General features: G+C 36.3%; 1 protein-coding gene across 1 annotated transcript in view; it reads right to left on the reverse strand.

Moving 5' to 3' along the window:
• The window catches only part of LOC103604126 (ribosomal protein S6 kinase delta-1-like), a 124945-nt gene extending 115214 nt beyond the window's left edge, over window positions 1-9731 (reverse strand). Inside the window, exon 1 of the mRNA XM_008588714.1 lies at window positions 9627-9731. Within this exon, the coding sequence (XP_008586936.1) occupies window positions 9627-9731 (105 nt within the window). The remainder of the gene's footprint in view (window positions 1-9626) is intronic.
• Between the last annotated feature and the right edge of the window lie 5978 nt (window positions 9732-15709).

Raw genomic sequence — 15709 nt, forward strand, 5'->3', positions numbered from 1 at the left:
GCAACAGCATAAACAAGGCTTAGTGAAAATCATGTCTGGAAAGTACAGGGCTATACTTTCCTGATTCTCCTTTTTCCTCTTTCATGCTTTTGCTTCTTTCTTGGGTTCTTCTCCTTCCTTCTACCCAACCCCCAACACTCCATGAACACTCCAAGTATTAGATCCTGTTTTTTAGCCTCTTTTTTTATTCTCAAGAGAGAGTCTATATCTGTGCTGTCTAATACTATGCTAGGCTTGGGGGAAAAAACTTGACCTTGTATACTGACATTTGGAAAACATTTGATATTAATGATTCATTTTATTCCCTATGAGTTAGGCAGGCATGGTTATCACTAATTCCCCTTTTACAGACAGGTAAACGAGGTGATCCAGAGACCCGTCTAAAGTCATACAGCCATTCACCTGAATTTTCTGACTCCTAGTCTAGTGCTCTTTCCACTGGATATACTGCCTCCCTCAATTTATATATACCATTTTTCAGCAATAATTAAGTTTATTTACTTCCACAAAATCCTGTCTGTCACCTCTCCCAGGGTGACAGATGCAAAGGATTACTCAAAACCCATTTCTCCAGAGCAGTGAGAGGCCCAGAAGGGGTTAACCCCAGCAACAATTTCTTCAAGCAAGAAGAATTCGTGACCCCTACCAGGTCTTCTCTCAGTTTTTATTGTCCAGGCAAGAAAGTTACAGAAAAGGAACACAGGTGGTTACAAAAAGAACAATGAGATAATCACTGTAGCAACACTTAGTTCCCTAAGAAACTCAAAGAAAAAGCTGAAGACAAGATAAGGAACATCCCCCAACCATCAACCTTGAAGCATTTAGCTCACATACTTTCCCATCATTAGGTTTAGCTGCACCAAGGACGACTGCCCTTAGAGCAAGCATTTTTGCTGTGTTATAATTTTTTTATATACAACAGAGACTTAAGTCCTGGGAAAGTTTCTTTTTTTCCCAAGCTGAGCATTTCTATGTGCAATTCTAAAAAGTTAGATGATTCCTAAAACTACAGGACTGTGGCCCCACTAAGCTATAAGTTATGCCCTGTAAAATACATTTGCTTTATTAATGTTGGTATCCTCCACACCTGTCACCATTAGGTTNTAGCATTTCTATGTGCAATTCTAAAAAGTTAGATGATTCCTAAAACTACAGGACTGTGGCCCCACTAAGCTATAAGTTAGGCCCTGTAAAATACATTTGCTTTATTAATGTTGGTATCCTCCACACCTGTCACCATTAGGTTTTATTTATTCTTTCACTTATTCTTTCAACAAATATTGGTGCACACTCTGCTACCAGCTACTTGGGTACAATGGAGAATTCACTGGGTCTGATTCCTATGCCACTACATTATAAAAATAAAATCACTTCCCAAATATATTACCAAGTTCAACCACTTAGCACCCCACCATAAGGAAGCCAGTATTCTCATATATGTAATCTCATTTAAATACTTTAAGAACGTGTCCTTTGAAATGGAAACCAAAAGCACGAAATAGTTAAGATAACGTGAGTTGAGTCCACATGTTCATTAGAAATAACTCTTCCCGACTGTAATTCTCTTTGAAGTAACTGAAAAGTTAATGAAAAATAAGAATATCAGTCAAAAATCTGAGGGAAGAATATGACCATAATGAAAATGAATAAAATTGAACCCTCAGACCCAGATTTTTATTACTTTTAAAACTATGTTAGCAATTACCTCAACAAGTAATAAATATAAAACAAAAATATTATAAATTCACTCTAAGATTGCTAGCACTTAGTAATTTTTTTCCAGGGGAATTTCAATAGTTTGTCATAAAATTCAGCCAATAAATGCCAAGTAGTGATTCCTTTCATTTAAAGTTCATAAATTTCCATTGCAAGAGTTAATTACCACTTGCTCAGTAAGTACTCTATATATCTTTAAAAGGCTCTTGCTATGGAAAATTTTATTGCCAAGTCATCTTGAAAATGATTACCCTAAAGAATACTTCACAAACCATGCAGCATGTAATATCAGTATTCTTTAAAATCAGTGGTCTCAAAGGAAGGGCTTAATGACCCACTCAGTTTACCTTTATTTAAGAAACGTTTTTTAGCAGAATTCCTCTAAGCCTTTAATACATTAATATGCCCAGTAAATCTCCAAAAGGAAGATATACAGTATTTCCCCAAATCATCTAGCCACTCAACTTTTTCTTTATCATATTCTGTTTATTTATTATGATGATTATTATTATTATCATCATTATTATTTATCTAGTGGAAGACCTACTAAAATCTGGAACACAGTTGGGAAATGCTACTGCATATTTGTAGTCCATCTGCCTCTGTTCAATGTCAACCGCAAAGTCTGAACTTAGGAAAACAAATAAGGGCTCACAATGTAGGTAACTATGTCTTACTGGGCTAGGAAATTACATTTCTTCATTCAATCATCACAACAATCCTGCCTCGTAGGATGAGGTAACCAAAGCCCAAGAATCGACAATCAAGTAACAGTGGCAGAACTGGATCTCACAATTTCATGACACTAAAGTGCTCTTTCCAGGACATAATTACCCTTACTAGAGATTAAAATTCCGAGTATTCAGGTAATATTCCTAATGCCTGTTAGGCAAACCTGTTTTGTCTTCCACGAAGAAATGTAAGTCAATCAAAAATAAGAAGCTGGAGAAGTGCTCTGGCAGAGCAGAAAAAATAAGGGGCTTGAAACTAAAAAAGGGTTTAAATAGTGGCTCCAGCATTAGTTCACTAGCCATTAACTGCTTTTTTTTTCTGCCAATTCAGTACAAAACAAAGAAAAGGCAACCTGAAAATGAGCCCAACTCAGCCCTGTTGCCTTTTTTTTTTTTTTTTTTTTTAAGTAAGAGGATCCAACCCTTGACGTGGAATTATAACACCGTGCTCTAACTAACTGAGCTAACTGGCCAGCCCACACTTTTTTCTTTTTTTTTCCTTGCCCTTCATTAAAACAAAGATCAGAATTTGTGGCTTGGCCTAGCTCAGGCCCATAATAATCAACATATCACACTGTCATTAGGTACTCTAAACCCTTTCCACTGTGCTAATTTACTTTATTTTCTTCTCAATAAATATTACCAAGTTTTCTTAAAAGTCAAGTCAAAAACATTCTTTTATATAACTGTCATAATAATGATTTGAAATCACCCTCCTAACCCATGCATTCCCAACTTTCAGACATTAACTTTCATAAAATCCCTATTCTCATATAAATATACCAACATCTTTAAACTGCCTTTCATACACAAAAAATACAACTCTGGCAGGAAGAGTAGGTCAAAGCGTCCAGCTCATGTAGACAATTGTCCTCTTACCAAACTCAACCTCCCTTTCACCCCCATCACCTGCATCTCAGCTCCTCTCTCCCTCTTTTCCCTGCAGAGCCACAGGTGTCACTGGTTGGCAAGAATATTTGGGATGGTTATCATCTGCCAGCCAGGTAGTCTGGACCCAAGAGGCAGCACCTGCACAAACCATAGTTAGATATTTTACAACATTTTTTAGATCTCTTGAGTGGAAGAACTCCCAAATAAGACAGGCAAGCCAATGAGACAAATTTTAGACATTCAACTTTCTAGCAAGTTTTCACACAAAAAAAATATGTTAAATGTAAGTACTATGAATTGGATGTTTGTGTACCCCCAAAATTCATATGTTGAAGCTCTAATCCCCAATGTGATGGTATCTGGAGGTGGGACCTTTGGGCGTTAATTAGGTTATTAGGGGAGAACCCTCGTGATAGGATTAGAACCCTTATAAGAAAAAGACAGTTGATCACTCAGCCATGACAGGATACAGCAAGAAGGTGGCTGTTTGCAAATCAGGAAGACGACCCTCACCAGGCATCAAATCTACTGGCACCTTGATCTTGGACTTCCCAGCCTCCAGAACTGTAAGAAATAAGTGTTTCTTGTTTAAGCCATCCAGTCTATGGTGTGTTGTTGTAACAGCCTAAACTGACTGAGAGAGTAAAAACTTCAACTTTCTACATCATTAAAATCCTAAATCTCAAAAGAGAATAAAGAAACTATAAAACCAAGTTACCTCCAGATACTCAATAAATGTTTGCTGAAGTTGTTTTCCTCACCTCAAATTTTACCAATTATAGCATCGCTCTAAAGTAAACTATTTTCCAATCAAAAGATTTAAGGAAAATCAAAATCCTTAATGTTAAAGAAAATTTGTGGCTTAACATAAAATCTTAGCATCTGTCATACAAGCTGTCAATAAACTAAATGAAATCAGGAATGGTTTACACTTTTTTAAAATCCATTCACTAAAATTGTTGGTGTGTAATATAGCCTTCTACCAAACAATATTAAGAGTCAAAAACAAAGGAAGGGTAGACTACAACTAGACTCTTGGAAAAAACAAAACAACTTGAGAGCCATGAGTTTTCAAAATTGTTAAACATAAATACATTTTACAAAAAACTAATTGCCTCCAGTATCCCTATAACTATTCAATTTATTGAAAATATCTCCAATAAAACCAAGTATTTCTTCAAGAAATCTTCAAAGAGCTACTGACATAACAACTGAAAACTAACAATTCCCACTGCTTCAATACTGGGCATTTGTAATATAAGACGTTAAGGGTTTAAAATTTAGTACTTTTTTTTCTTTTAAAGTGACACATTATTACTTGAAATGTGTATGAATATACATTACTTTCAAAATAAAAAGCTAACAAAACTAAAAATTAAAACATGCAGCTTCCCATACACAAAAACTCTACAGTGGACATCATACTAGATGGTAAAAGACTGAATGCTTTCCTCATAAGATCAGGAATAAAGCAAGGATGTCCACTCTCACCACTCATATTCAACATTATACTAGAAATCCTAGCCAGTATAATAAAGGAAGAAAAAGAAATAAAAAACATACAGAATGGAAGGAAGAAAGAAAACTATGCCTTTTGGCAGACAACATGAATTGTCTATGTAGGAAAAAAAGAACTTTACCAAAAACTTCTACAATTATTAAGACAGTTTTAAAAGGTTACAGGATATAAGGTCAATACAAAAATGAACCAAATTTCTATATACCAGCAAAGTAAAACTGAAAACCAAAATTTTTAAAAATACTATTTACAGCAGCTATAAAAAGATGAAATGCTGAGAAATAAATCTAAAAAAAATGTACAGAATCTATATGCTGAAAACTACAAAATGATGATGAAAAATATCGAACATCTAAATAAATGGCAAGACATACTATGTTCATGTATATTAAGGTTCAACATAGTAAAGATATCAATGCTTCCCAAAATTGATCTATAGATTTAATGCACTCCTAATCAAAATCTCATGGGGGCTTTTTGCAGATATAGACAAACTAATTCTAAAATGGATATGGAAAAGCAAAGGAACTACAGTAGTCAAAACAATTTTGAAAAAGAATGAAGTTGGAAGAATCATACTACCTAATTTTGAGACTCAGTTTTATAATGCAGGTATTCAGCAGCACTGAAATTAAAAGCACTGTGACTGGGGCCAGCCTACCTGGCCAACTATAAACTCAAATGTAGACTCCACCACTTGATAGCTGTGTGATCTAGGGCAAGTTACCTTACTTCTCTGTGCCTCAATTTTCTCACTGATAATATGAGAATAATAACAGTATCTACCCACTGAGCTGCTGAGACAAATGTGCTAATTTATATAAAGTACTTGACTCACTGTAAGCATCATATAAGTGTTTGCTGTTATTACTCAATAAATGTTAGCTATGTTAAATGAGGACTTATGTATTTTCAGTTTGAAAATAAACCCAATTACTTTAAATATGTGCAAGACTGTATACTGAAAACTACAAAGTATGGCTAAGACAAACTAAAGAAGAGCTACATAATGGGGGATATATATGTTCATGGGTCAGATGACTCAATACTGTTAAGATAAAAATTCTGAAATTGATCTATATTCTCAATATAGTTCCAATCAAAATCTGGGCAGGCATTTTTGCAAAATTTGACAAGCTGGTTCTAAATTTTATATGAAATGCATACAATCTCAAATAGCAAAAACAATTTTGAGAAAGAAAAATTAAGTTGTAATACTTAAACTACCTCATATATAAAGCTACAGTAAACAAGCCTGCATGGAATCAAAAGAAATGAAACCATATGTCCATCCAAAGACTTGTATAGTAATGTTCATAACAGCTGTGTTCATTATAGTCAAAAACTGGAAAAAACCCAAATGTCCATCAACAGGTAAATGGATAAAATATAGTATAACCATACAATAGAAAACCAGTTAGCAATAAATAAGAATGAAAACACAACAACATGGATCAGTCTCAAATAATCATGCTGAGTGGAAGAAGCCAGACCAAAAAAAGTATACATTGTATGATTCCTTTTGCTTAAAATTCTAGAAAATCAATCTCATTTATAATAACAGAAAGCCTAGACACAGTGGGGTAGGAAGAGGAGACTGACTATAAAGGAGCATGAGGGAACTTGTGCAGTGATGACTGTGGTGGTGGTTACACAACTGTCTACACAACTATAAACATTTGTCAAAACTCATAAAATTGTACACTTAAAAGCAGCGAATTTTATTGTAAGTAAATTATGCCTCAATGTAAACAAAATAAAGTCATAAGGCAGCACTGTCTTTTAAGAATAAAAGCATACCTTTTTCCTTCCATACTCATGGAAAGAACACAGGTAAGAACTACCATCCATTTAATATTGTTGAGAAATCTACAATATGAGAATTTTGTAAACCAAGCAAGATGAAACAACCAAAAACAATGCTGATAGTTCTTTTATATCTGTGTCTTCTTCAACTAAAGAATCAAAGGAAATTTTAAAAATAATTTTCCAATTCTGAACAAAAGTACTTATTCTAGACAAAAATTAAGAAGCAAAACAGAGTTTAACTAGGCAATCTGTCGGCATGCTTATAACTGGCCGCAAAGTTATCAGAGCCTGCCAGGTTCCAGAGAACTGCAAAAAAAAGTACAGGGAAGATTTAATAAGATGAGAGAGCTCCTTTGCTCAATTCTACACCTATAGAAATAACCCTGCAAGGATCAAGAAAACAGGAATTGTTCCTTGAAGCTCGAATTATGTCAGTGTAGGAAACATAAAGGAGACATTTCTAATTTTTATCTTATGAAGTTCTCTCAGGGGAGCACTACTTACCTGTTTAATTCTCCTGAGGAAAGATGTTTTCCTCCTTAAGTCTCAAAAAATAAGTATTTTACTTGCTTTATAATATTAAGCACAGTTATTTTTAAGATATACTTTTAAAAATCCATATTATATGGATTTTTTAAAGTATATCTCCATGTTGATCAAAACTTAAACTTTAAAAACAAAATCTGTAACATAAGCAATAAATAAGGACATGAACATTTTCAGGGAGAAAATAGGCAGTGCCAGCAATTTTCAAGTTCAAATAACCATAGCAATATGTAAGTACTATGCATATTATATGCATTTGGTTAGTTCTAAGGCAGTTTGCTACTCTATCTTCTAATTTATACTGTCATAAAAGTTAGTTCAGTAAATAGTTCACAGCTTAAGATAATTGAATATCTCAATTTAGTTAACTTTTCCTTTTGTAAAGTAAGAATACGATCAATTTTCATACTCAGTGTTACCTATTCAAGTTCCACACACATTCATACCTCCAGGCCTTTATGGGCTCTATCCCATTCACCTTCTATGCCCTCTCCTTTTCTGGATTCTTCCAAATTGGTGCATGTTTCCTCTCTCTGTCTTCTGAATTCCCACAGCTCTTTTCCGTACTGTGGTAACACATTTAACACTTTCTATCTCATACCATACTTCTCTTGGTGTTCTTTTTCTTTTGTTTTCTTTTTGTTGGTGGTGGTTTGGGGTTTTTAATTTGTTATTTTTTATTTTTTAATACAGCATTTCTTTACATACAGTAAACTCTTCTACTATGTACCTTTGAAAGGAAGGTCCATGCTTTATTCAGGCTTGTATCTCTCATAGTACTTAGTGCTTGGAACTAAATATTTATTCGGTGTGCTGCCTAGAATGGAGAAGAAAACATTCAACAATATTTTTTAGGCACTATGTACCATGCATTGCCTTAGCTGACAGAAGAGGAAACAAATACCAATGAAAGAAACCTGCTCTAAATCTACTAAGAGACAAAGACATGTAAACAGAATACAATATAATGTTGGTTAAGTGTTATGATAAGGGATAAATAGGGTACTGTGAGGGGAACGTTACTATGTTGAAAATTGTTCTGATCCATAAACTACATGTTAAGAGACTAATTCTATATTTTTGAAGGGCCCAAGGACTAGAAAAGATTTAAGAGTGGTATAATAAGAGTCTCAATCTCACAAAATGTCTTACACAACCTGAAACTAACACTCCACCTATATAACAACCTTACCTGCAAACAGGGAGCAGCAAAATTCCCCCTAGTCTCAGTAAAGCAATCTGCAATAACCAGGCCTGGTCTTCTCATTATCTTTAAACAAATTTGCTCATCCTACCTTCTCACATTTGTCTGAATTGTGCACCATGTCCATACACCACGTGCCATTCCCATGCCCCAAACTCTGCTCATACAAATCTACTTACTGATAGTGATCTCTATCACACCTGATCACTACATCCTCCAAACGTATATTGCCCTATTACTACTTCCTCTGTATCTCTCTTCTTTAAAAATTAATGATAATGATAAAGTTAGCATTTTATATAACTTGGAGTTAAGCAGAACTGGTTTCAAATCCCAGATCTGCTAGTGCCTTGCAAGTAAAGTTGGACAACTTACTAAACTTCTCGAACCTCAATTTCTTCTTCATTAAAATGAGAATGAAATTGGATGATATACAAAATACATACCCATACACACATACACTGCATACATATAGACTCATTTAATTTTATTATTCTTACTTTCTTACAAAGGAGATGCAAGCTCTCTTTAAAACTCAAGATGAAAGCATTGAAACATAAACAAAATAGGTATTAAAAATTGGATCAATTAGTTGACGTAAAGGGGCTTCACAATTTTTAAATGTGCCCTCAAGGCAACTCACATAAAATACCCTCAGAAGATTTTTTTCATGTCTCCGACTAAAAAACATGAAAAACTCGGAGGCAAAGACACAGTACTAGGTTAGTGGCCTAACACTGACACCTTTCCCCAGTCTGTCTCCCTCAGAGCAAACCCGAAGCTGAATAAAAGGTCAATAAAAGAAATATCTTTTAACTATTGCATAAGCCAAACAACACATAAATTAACGTTTCTGAAGTCTGCATTACCCCTCTGTAGCAAGCAAAACCACTTCTGCAAATTTCGAACTCAGAAGAGAAAGTACATATGGGATGGGGGCTGAGTCATCAATTGAAAACGATCAACCACTGCTCCACCCCAGAATGGGGACTCCACTGCGACCTACTCCAATGGAGCCCTGGGCACCCCACGCACGGCCAACTACCCAAGCCTTCCCGAAGTCCCTACCTCCAAAGCGTGTCCCGCCACCAGGCGCACCCAGTACCACCCCCGGTTCTGACATGGGGTCAGATACCACCGCACCAGCGTCCCCAACCCGGACGTCAGGTCCCAATCCAGACTCCAATCCTCGCCTGACACTGGCACTCACCCGGGCGGTGACCTTATACACCGTGTAGCCCCTCGGGTGCCGCTGGGGCTCGGTGACAGTGTAGAAACGGGCCAGGTCGGCACTCGGATTCCGGGGAGAGGTCATCCTCCCGCTGCCTCTGTCGCCGCCGCCCGCCTGGGATCATCAGGGCAACCCGGCGCCGCCGCGGTCCGGGTTCCCCACGCAGCACCTCAGCGGCGAGGGGGCGGTGGCTCCCAGCGGCGCCTTTGACCCGCAGCTCTGCTTCCGGGTTGGTAAAAGGGCTTCCGGGTCAGGCCGTCTTCTGCATCCTGGGAGTTGGAAGACCACCGTAGTTAGATTCCGGTCCACCTCCCGGCCTGGGGCTGACATGTGGAAGAACATCGGGAGGTCACACCGCCACCCCCATCACTGCGGAGACCTGAGACTCTTCCACAAAGTCTCCTAAGGCGGTAGCTCGGCCACCTTATAGATTTTGTGAGAGCTGTTATAGCCAGCCACAACCCCAAACTTGTACAAATTTATGTTTCGTTGTAAAGAGATAGAGAGATACTGCAGCGAGCATCTGTTTTCCTTCCCTACTCCCGGTTCTATCATTTTAAATACCTACAGCAACATCTCAACACCCTCTCAGCCATATCCTTTCCTTCTTTTTAAGACGAATCCCCTTAGCCTGTGCGCCTGTCTTTCTATAACACACCTGCACAGCGAGCCCCCAACCGTATATCAGTCTTTTTTTTAAAATCGCAAATTCTAAAATCTGGAGTCTGGGTCTGGCTGGGAAAAAAAAAAATCATACAACCTTTCCAAACCACTACAAAGATAGTTTCCAGTTTCAGCTGGTTGCTGCCTACTGCTTGGCAATTCCTTTACCTTTTTTTAATCAGAGTTCTTTCTCATGCCTCAAAATATTGATTCCAAGTCTTTGCCATTCTCCTCAATCCTCTGCTCCTCTTCATCTTGCCTCCCTCCTCTCTGCCCCACCTATCTTCTTTACAGGGAAAGAAGAAAAAGAAGCCACAGCCACCACCGCTCTTAATACCAATTCCTTCATCTCACATTTCCATGCCAATCTGGGAGGTAGACATATCCCTTACTCATTTTTAGGACTAGTAACTCCACTTGTGCACAGAATCCCACCCTCGTTGACAGACCTAAGACATTGTTCCATCAATGACATCCCAATAGTGAGAGGCTGGTTAATAGACACAAAAGTACAGCGAGATAGGAAAAATAAGCCCTATTGGTGGACAGTCAATCCAGAAATCTATAATCAATAATAATTTACTACATGTAACCAAATGACTAGAAGAGAGAGTTCAAATGTACACATCACAAAGAAATGATTACATTTTATAATGATGAATAGGCTAATTACTCTGAATAGATCAGCACACATTGTATGCATATATACAAATATAACTCTGTATCCCATATGTATGTACAATCAATATGTTTCAATAAGAAAAAAATTTGTAATGACATCCCAGCTCTCCTTTCTGTGTGTTTAATCTCTTTAATCTCTTCACCACTGGCTCCTTCTCCCCAGCCTGTATATTCCTCAATCTGTCTATCATTCATTCACTAAACTTGAATTCACCACCTATTATATGCCAGACATCATGCTGATTAGGCTTTGGAGTTACAAAGATAGTCCCTTCTCTCAAGTACCATCTAATAGGAAAAATAAAGAAGAAACAATTAAAATATATTGTGATAAGTACCATGACAGATGTACATATGGAATGCTATAGAACATTTCTAATTCAGAATGTAGATTAAGGCTTTCCAATAGAGGGGAAACTCAGGCTGAATCTTGGAAGAGAGATGGGAGTTAGCCAGGCAGAGAACGGGGTAAAGGACATTATTCATGTTGCCTTCTCTTCCTTTTCTTTCTCTTTCCTTTCAATGTCAAAGTTGTTTACGTTGTTTTTTAAATAATCTGTATCAAAATTACATCACCCATTTATTTCCATATCCACTTCAATCTGACTTCGCTACTATGTTGCTACTCTGAAAGGGATCTAAAAAAAGTTTCTAATGACCTCATGTTACCCAATATTTTCAGACTTTGAAAGTTTCTCACCATGATCACCTTTGTGAAACTCTTCTAAGTCCTAGCGTATGAGTCAGCATTATATCTCCTTTTTCTTTTACACTCAGATCATTCACTCCATTTCAGTCTCCTTTGGTGGTTTTTCCTCCTTCCGGGAACCTTTAATGTTCTTGTTTCTTATGATTTTGCCTTTGAGCCTCTACTCTTTATTCCTATTGACTCACAAATCTATATCTCCAGACATATCTCTCTTTCTGGGCTTGACTCTTTTTACCTATGTCCTTACCTCATATATCCGGTTAACACTGAAAACAGAACAGATCAAAATCTGAACTTTTTTTTTTTCCTCTGATAAGAGAAGATGACTTGTTTTACTATGCATTTAATTACATTAGCCAGGTATTTGGAAGTCATTCTTAGCAACTTCCTCTACTACCTTCTCTGAGTTTCTTTGATTAATCAAGTGCCATTGTTTAAAAATAAAAGAATGATACTATAGTTGAAAAGAAAGTCATGATCCACACATAGTCATTTGATTTTTGATGATTTCCAAGGTAATTCAATGGAAAAATAATAGTTTTCCTCAACAAAAGATGCTGAAACCATTGGACAGCCATGGAAGGAAGGAAGAAGGGAAGGGAAAGAAAAACAAAAGGGAAGGGAAGGGGGGGAAGGGAAGGGAAGAAGGAGGGAAAGGAAGGAAGGAAGGAAGGAGAAAGAAAGAGGGAGGGGGGAAGGAGGAGGAAGGGAAGGAGAAGGAAGGAATGAAAGGAAGGAAGGAAGGGAAAAGAAAAGGACCTCGACCCTTATGACCTGCATCATGTACAAATAGCAACTTAAAGTGGCTCGTAGTCATAACTATAAATCCTAAAACTATAAAAATTCTAGAAGGAAACAGGACAGACTCTTTGTAATCTTGGATTAGGCAAAGTATTATTAGGTAACAAAAAGTATGAAGTATAAAAAAAAGATCATTAGACTGTCAAAATTTAAAATTTCCACGTAGTAGGATACAAGATTAATAAAAATTAATTGTATTTCTATACACTAGCAATGAATAATCTAAAAATAAAATCAAGAAAATAGTTCCATTTACAATACCATCAAAAATAATAAAATATTTGGGATAAAATTTAACCAAGGAAATGTAATAATTTCACACTGAAAACTATAAAATGTTGAGGGAAATTCAAGAAGACCTAAATAAATAGAAATTCATCTCATGTTCATGGATTAGGATATTGTGAAGATGGCAATAGTCCAGATTTATCTATATAGTCAATACAATCCCTATTAAAATTTTAACTGTTTTTTTTTTCCTTTGGAGAAATAGAGAAGCTGGTCCTAAAATTCATGTGAAAACTCAAGACAGTCAACAGCAAAACAATCTTGAAAAAGATTGGAGAACTCATACTTCCTGATTTTGAAACTTTCTACAAAGTTACAGTAATTAAGGCAGTGGGGCACTGGCATAAGGATAAATATATAGATAAATGGCAATAGAGTTGTGAGTTCAGAAATACACCCATACATTTACAGCTAAGTGATTTTCAACAAGAATCCCAAGATCAATCAATGGGAGGGTTAGATGGGAGGTGGGAATAGTCTTTTCATTGAATGTTGCTGGGAAAACTGAATATCCACATGCAAAAGAATGAATTTGCATAATACCACATACTAAAATTAACTCAGTATGGTTCAAAAACTTAAATATAAGTATGAAGCTTTTGGAAGGAATCATAAGTCTATATCTTCATGATGTTGTGTTAGGAAACAATTTGCTATGACACCAAAAGCATAAGCAACCAGAGTAAAAATAGATAAACTGGACTTGATCAAAATTAAATGCTTTTATGTGTCTAAGGACACTATCAAAACAAAAAGAGAATCCACAAAATGGGATAAAATATATGCAAATCATGTATTTGATAAAGGCCTTATATCTAGAATATGTAAAGAACTCTTACAAGTCAAGAATAAAGGGACAAATAACCCAATTTTTAAATGGGCAAAGAATATGTATTTCTCCAAAGATGCTATACAAAAGGCCAATAAGCACATGAAAAGATATGTCATTAGTCATCAGGGAAATGCACATCAAAACCACAATGAGATACTACTTCACCCTCACTACGATGGTGTTATGGTCTGAATTGTGACTCCTCAAAAATTTATATAATAAAATGCTAGTACCTTAGAATGTCACTATTTGGAGATAGAACCTTAAAAAGAGGTAATTAAAGGTAATTAAAGTATAATGTGCTTACATGGGTGAGCCCTAATCCAGTATGGCTGGTGTCCTCATAGAAGAGGGATTAGGATGCAAATACACACAAAGGAAAGACCATATGAACACACAGAGAGAAAGATGGGTGTAGCAGATTGAATTATGCTCCTCCAAAACTCATTGAAGCTTGAATTGTGTCCCCCAGGTTTTATGTATTAGAAACTTAGCCCCCATTGTGACTGTTAAGAGGGTGGGAAATCATATCATGGTAATTGAAAGGTGGAGTCTTAAAGAGGTTGTTGGATTGTAGGACCCTGTAGTAGTGAATGGATTAAAAATAGTGGTCAAGGGCATGGTTCTAAGGGCTTTAAAAGAAGAGGAGGGTCTTTCTTTCTCTGCTCTCTCCACTCTCTCTGCCTCCACCATCTTGCAATGTGAGACCCCTGGGTCACTGTCGCCACCACCAGATGGACTTTGGACTTCCCAGCCTCAGAAACTGTAAGCAACAAATTTCATTTTCTTTATATAATACCCAGTTCCGTGTACTTTGTCGTAAGCAACAGAAACAGCCTAATATAATGGGCATCTACAAGCCAGTGAGAGAGGCCCTCAGAAGAAACTGACTCTGCTAACACCTTGATCTTGGACTTCTATTCTCCCAAACTATGAGAAAATTAATTTCTGTTGTTTAAGCCACCCAGTCTGTGGTACTTTATGACAGTCCAAGACAGATTGCTATTTTTAAAAAATTAACAATAATAAGTGTTGACAAGAATGTGGAGAAATTGCAACTTCATACATTGCTTCTGGGAATTTAAAATGATGCAACTCCTGTGGAAAATTGTTTGGCAACTCCTCAAAAACTTAAACATAGAGTTTCCATATGGCCCAGCAATTCCACTCCTAAGAATATACCCAAAAGAATTAAAAACGTATCTCCACACAAAAACTTGTACGTGAGTGTTCATAGCAACATTATATATAATAGCCAAAAAGTGGAAATAACCCAAATTAATGTGTATGAATTGATGAATAAACAAAATGTGGTATATGCACACAATGGAATATTCAGTCATAAAAAGGAATAAAAAACTGATACATGCTACAACATGAATGAACCTAGAAAACATGATGCTATATGAAAGAAGCAGGCACAAGAGTCCTCACATTGTACAATTTCTCGTCTATTAAATGTCCAGAATAGAAAAATCCATAGAGATAGAGACAGAAAATAGATTAGTGGTGGCCAAGGAACAGAGAGGGGAGGATGAAAGGGCGAGGGGGAATTAGGAGGTACTGATTTTCTCGGGGGAGTGATGGAAATGTTATGGAATTAGATAATAGTGATGGTTGCACGACCTTGTGAATATACTAAAAACCATTAAATTATAGACCTTATAATGGTTAAAATGTTATATGAATTTTATCTTCCATTTTGCTTAGTTACTATCCCATCCTGAAGGCAAAAAGAAAACTAGGTAAAGTGTTTATGGAAGTTAGGATCTCAAGTCAAATAACTTTTTTCAGAGCTATCCATGCTAAGTCTAAGCATAGAAAATTCTTTGTCCTATTCATTAATGGGCTCTGCCTTGAATTCAATAATCCAGCTAAGAAACAGAAGCTAAATTGAAAGGCCACCTATCTAACTAAATTGGCCTCCAAAATACGTCTCTCTGGTATTCAGCCAGGTATTTTTGAACAGGCTTCTGATTTTTTTCCTAGATTCATCTATTTACTTCCGTGTAAAATCCTGTAGTAAATTTCTATGATTTTATGCTGCCTCAGCATCTTTTTTTTTTTTTTTTTTTTTTTTTTTTTGTT

Source organism: Galeopterus variegatus, unplaced genomic scaffold (genome assembly GCF_000696425.1).
Source record: "Galeopterus variegatus unplaced genomic scaffold, G_variegatus-3.0.2 Scaffold4985, whole genome shotgun sequence".
Taxonomy (NCBI): Eukaryota; Metazoa; Chordata; class Mammalia; order Dermoptera; family Cynocephalidae; genus Galeopterus; species Galeopterus variegatus.